The sequence below is a fragment of the Triticum aestivum genome, chromosome 3B, assembly GCF_018294505.1.
Source record: "Triticum aestivum cultivar Chinese Spring chromosome 3B, IWGSC CS RefSeq v2.1, whole genome shotgun sequence".
NCBI classification, from domain to species: Eukaryota; Viridiplantae; Streptophyta; class Magnoliopsida; order Poales; family Poaceae; genus Triticum; species Triticum aestivum.
The window spans coordinates 656981997-656987556 of record NC_057801.1 but is presented as its reverse complement, the minus strand read 5'-3'; the positions used below and the strand labels follow the sequence as shown (position 1 = coordinate 656987556).

The window sequence follows — 5560 nt, the reverse complement described above, 5'->3', positions numbered from 1 at the left end:
GGTAATCACATACAAATCTTCCTAATAACCCTAGCGTCACCGAACCTTAAATGTGTAGACCCTACGGGTTCGGGAATCACGCAGACATGACCGAGACAGCTCTCCGGCCAATAACCAACAGCGTGATATGGATACCCATGTTGGCTCCCACATGTTCCACGATGATCTCATCGGATGAACCACGATGTCGAGGATTCAAGTAATCCCGTATACAATTCCTTTTGTCAATCGGTACGTTACTTGCCCGAGATTCGATCGTCGGTATCCCAATACCTCGTTCAATATCGTTACCGGCAAGTCACTTTACTCGTTACATAATGCATGATCCCGTGACTAACCACTTAGTCACATTGAGCTCATTATGGTGATGCATTACCGAGTGGGCTCAGAGATACCTCTCCATCATACGGAGTGACAAATCCCAGTCTCGATTCGTGACAACCCAACAGACACTTTCGGAGATACCTGTAGTGCACCTTTATAGTCACCCAGTTACGTTGTGATGTTTGGTACACCCAAAGCACTCCTACGGTATCCGGGAGTTACACAATCTCATGGTCTAAGGAAATGATACTTGACATTAGAAAAGCTCTAGCAAACAAACTACACGATCTTGTGCTATGCTAAGGATTGAGTCTTGTCCATCACATCATTCTCCTAATGATGTGATCCCGTTATCAATGACATCCAATGTCCATAGTCAGGAAACCATGACCATCTGTTGATCAATGAGCTAGTCGACTAGAGGCTCTCTAGGGACATGTTATGGTCTATGTATTCACACATGTATTACGATTTCCGATCAATACAATTATAGCATGAACAATAGACAACTATCATGAACAAGGAAATATAATAATAACCATTTTATTATTGCCTCCAGGGCATATTTCCAACATTAGTCCCACAAAATCAATCAACTCTGCCAATTCTCTGTTTTTCACCCTAAGAAATCTATGATTTTCGTGCATTTTTTAATTGATATAGGTGCAACCTAGAGTGTGTATGTGTTGCAGATATATTGGTTCACAACCTAGAGGGGAACCTAATGAACAACTAATGCTAGACTTTCAGGGGCGGAATCAGGATATGGACATGAGGGGGCGAGGGAGTTAATAATCTTCCAAAAGAACAATCCAAGAATAGTCTCAACAGTAGAATTTGTATCGGTTGTATCCTCCTTTTCTAATTAAAAGGGATATTCTCTCATGTAGGTTTTTGTTTTTCGAGAATAACTACTAGATGTAGATGCTACCAGGCTGACTTGCAGGCTGTCGTATTTTTTTAGAACGAAGACGCTAGGAGCGTCCGGCTTTAAAATAATAAATCCCACAATATAGGCAGCGTATCAACAGGTTCAAACCTTACACACATCACAAAAGGACTCAGGCCACTAATGCAGGAAGTCATAGGGTTCAAGGCCAAAAGGAAGCGAGCGATGGTTACATGGCGCCGTATTAGCAAGAGGTGGTTGCTAGTACCAGGCTGAGTTGCATGCATATATTCATTTTTATTACATGCAAAATAAAATTCAAAGTTTTTAGATATATCTACGCTGACGTCGCCGTCGCCGTGGCTGCCCCTCCTTGATCAAACTAACCTCGAGACTGCAACCATCCAAAACTAGCTCATTGAGAGCCATGAGAGCACAATCCTGATGGGCATGTGCCATCTCTATGGTCACATGGCCTATACCCTGTGAGGCCCCAGTCTTTTTATAGCGGATCACCTTTGCATCAGAGACTTTACCGTGCTCGCTGAAGACGAGTCGTAGCTGTTCACTCTTCACGTTGAGTGGCAGATTGCGCACCAGCAGCCTGAGGCTAGGCAAGCGTTGTCTCTCAATGTGAATTGTGTGTATTGGGACCGCTTCCTCTGGTTGCTGCTCCTTCAGTTTTGTATCCTTCGCCGACCTCTCGCTGATTTCCTGGCCGAGCAAAATCAACATTACGTTAGCTCCTCTTGTAGGGTCAGTAAACAATTTTCTATTACAGAGGAAAAATAATCTAAGACTGCTTATGCAAAGTTAAGGGCTAAACCCTTAAGCGACTTTAGCAATGATGAGATTAATAATAATCAGATATTCTGTTTGCAGGAAAACAAAGTCATCTTAGGAATTACCGAAAAAGGCTTCCACCCCACTTTATAAGTAAAGCACCATAGCCAGACGGATAGATGATAATGAGGAAATCTCCTTACAAAGCAGATCAAAGAAAAGTACATGAAAAAAGGTGCGATCACACCCTATCACAAAGAAACCTAGACTACCAACAAGGAAGGAGAGTCGCCGCCAATAGAAACTGCCGGACCTCGTTTCACCACTCATGGCAAGTTGCCGCCGAAGAGGACCCCTTGTCCTCCCGCTTCGGGTCGTAGGGTCCGAACCTTCCTACGGAAAACGAGGACTGCGAGAGGAACCAACGAGGACCCATGTAAAAGAATAGCAAGCATGTGACTCCGCCCACGCCAGAGCCGAGGGAGCTCCAAGCTAGGATATGGAAAAGTCCGCCAATGACGGCGCGACATGCCGGAACAAACGTGAGCACGACGACGCCCACGGGAGGGAAACAAAGCAACACGGCGCCATTGCAGAGACAGAGGAGACGGTCAAGGGTTTAACCCAGGGCCCTAGCTCGGCAAGAGGGCCACAACAAACCACATGCATCACGCCGCTAGCGCGAGAGCACATAGCTTTCACCCGACACATCTCACCCATGCCACACCGAGGAGTCCCGAGCACCTACCCTCCCCAAGGGAAGGCATGCTGTCACCAAACAAGACCTCCGGAGCATGATCTAGGAATCGCCACCATCGAGGCACTACAGACACCAGGATCACCCAATGCTGCATCATTTGCCGCCCAGACGACCAAAAGATGCCTCCATCACCGCAACCAAGACGCCCGCTGAGAAAAGCCACCAAGGCGGACCGCCGACCGAGGCCACCGCCCATGTCACCCATGACGGGGGCGACACGGGCGGACTGCATCCTCGCTGCCGCTTGCTTCCCTCCCCTCACCCCATCGCTCATCGTCGCTGGTCGTCCCCGCCGGGCGAAGCCCAGGCGTGAGTTGGCGGTGGCGGGGCCACTCCTCTTCTCCTTCCCCCTTCCTCCCTCCCCCCTTTTGTCCTCCCAAACCCTATCTCTGACGAGAGTTCCTGCTTTCCAGCATCTTACAAATTTGAAATGTTTTTTTAACAGTGTCTGTGTAGCAGTGTAGGACGTACCGTTGTTACTTGAACTGGAGCAATGACGACGGATTGCGGGTTGAACCACGTGCAAAAATTGTCATCCCAATGTGGAGGCAGCCTCTCGATGAGTTCACCCTCGCCACCAACGAGATTGCACCTGAACATGCCATACAACTCGTAGTCGTAGGTGTGGTTGATGAAGTAGGCGTATCCGCCATGATAGTGTTTGCCTAGCCGCGCGGCATCCATAGCGAAGCTGTTGGGTGACCCTAGGAACAAAACACGGTCGGCCAGGCTAAGACCATCTTTCCTCACCCATCTCATCTTCTTTTGCGCCGGCGAAGTTGACACCAACTGCTCCTCGAGTGCATGCACTGATACAAATAACTTAGGAGTTGGGCGGTTCTGATGCGTGTCATACTCCTGGACTAGCACGGATGCCCAAAGAAGCTCACCGTGGGACTCGAGGACGTAGGTGTACTCGCGGTACCTCAGCAGCAGCGCCAGTGTTCCGTGCCTCGGGACAAGCGAGTCGTGAGCGGCATTGCCGTCGGGCACGACCGCGTGCCACACACCAGCCTCCACGTTGACCAGGATCTTGCCGTCGTGGTACGCGACACAGAATCCACGAAGCTGCCGAGGCGAACCGGGGCGCTCAATGGTTCTGCGGACGACGGTCCATGCTACGTCACCGGGGCAAAGGAGCGCCGCCCTGAACTCTACAGTGTCGTTGTCGTAGGTGTCGTATGAGATGCCGTAGAGAAGGGCTGTGCCGTCGCCGTAGACGACGCCGTGGGGCTTGATCTTCTTCTCCCATTGGCGCACGTCGAGCGGGAGGAGAGGTAGGTGCGTGGCGGCTCCGGTGAAGGGGTCGTAGAGGACAGGGCGTTGACCTTCGATGGTTAGGCACCGGACAGCGGTGCCTCCTGAGCTTGTCACCCAGTTCCGCTGGGGCACGGATAACGGCGACTGCGCACGGTAGTTCGACTTGGAGGAAAGGCATCTCAGCCCGAGGTGGATCGAGTCTTCCTTCTCCGCGGCGATGAGCCAGGGCAGGAACTGGGTAGCCGCAGTCATCCTCCCAGACCATGAGGCGCGCCATGGCTTGCAGACGGCATGGAAATGGACGAAGTCGGCGACGTCGTGCAGGCGGCTGGAGACCTCGCAGACCAGATCCGGCGGGAGGTCAGGCCAACGCCTCGCGTGCATTGCGGCGCGCGTGATCATTGACGTCCTTTGCGGATCGGCCGGTCATATGGACTTCGCTCTATACCTACCTAAACGTACCCGATCGGTTCAGCTGGTTGCCACGTGGTACTTGCATGCGTAATGAACATGGACTATGCAAAAATAATTCCATATTACGCGGAAAAACACTCTGGCGATAGGCGGGCGATTGCTTGGCGATTGCTCGGCCGTGCTAGGTTAGGGTTTTGCCGGCGGGGATGGTAAGCTTACGGTGGTGGCTAGGGCGGCGACGGCGCTTCCTTGGGCACGGACCGATGGTGTTTCCCTTCGCTAGGGGCGGCGCTCATGGCGGAGACGGAAGATGGGAGAACGTAGAGGTCTATGGAGAAGATGGGATCTGGGGCTGCGGCGGTGGCTACTCCAAAACCGACGGGCAACACACCTCGGCCTTAGCAGGGGGCGGAGCCAATCCAAGGAGGGAGTCGTCCAGATCCAAGGCCACGCCGGCGAGAACGGCGAGCATGACGATTACTGACAAGAGGACATCGCTGAACCCATCTGCAGGTCAGAACGGGGCAGGGGTGTCAAACCAGAAGACAACAACGAATACGGACGTGATGGAGACCAATACGCCGTCGCGCAACCTTGGTGGTTCAGCTGGTCGTGAGCAGTCGAAATCCCCAATAGCGAGCAAAACTCCGTTTCCGGCGTCGAGTCTTTCTTCGAGGCTTGGGGAATGGTCTTGATGGACAAGGAGGCGGAGGGTATGGTCTTTGCTGAAATGGAACAGGTCGTGCCGAAGAACTCTCAATGGTCAGCAGTAGGCAAGGTCTGCTCAGCGAAACCTTTGGTGAGAAGTGTGCTTGAAAAAACCATGTACAGGGCGTGGGATTTGCATCGTGAAGCTCAGTTGAGGGAGCTGGGAGGAAATAAGTTTGTGGTTCACTTTGGTAGTGAAGGAGACTGGAGACATGCATTGAACAATGGGCCGTGGCAATATGATTTTAATGTCTTGATCATGAAAGATTATGAGGGCAATACCAGTTCGTCAAAGATGGTTTTTGACTCAATTGATATTTGGGTTCGAGTGGTTGATCTCCCGCCAGATAGGAGGACAAAAGCTTTCGGTGAGGCACTAGAGAACTGGCCGGGTCAGGTAATCAGAGTGGACGTCGATAAGG

The 5560-nt window shown here is 51.4% G+C and overlaps 1 protein-coding gene across 2 annotated transcripts; it reads right to left on the bottom strand.

Annotated features, from left to right (window-relative positions):
* Positions 1-1409: 1409 nt before the first annotated feature.
* Positions 1410-4451, bottom strand: LOC123065975 (uncharacterized). 2 transcript variants are annotated; one of them, XM_044489156.1, is made up of 3 exons: positions 3647-4451; positions 3228-3565; positions 1410-1927 (listed from the first exon to the last, which is right to left on the bottom strand). In XM_044489156.1, exons 1-3 carry the CDS (start codon positions 4416-4418, stop codon positions 1541-1543), a joined length of 1497 nt encoding a protein of 498 aa, XP_044345091.1. In that variant the 5' UTR covers positions 4419-4451; the 3' UTR covers positions 1410-1540. The 2 variants fall into 2 exon arrangements, with proteins under 2 accessions (XP_044345091.1, XP_044345090.1); XM_044489155.1 differs by having other exon boundaries at positions 3228-4451.
* Between the last annotated feature and the right edge of the window lie 1109 nt (positions 4452-5560).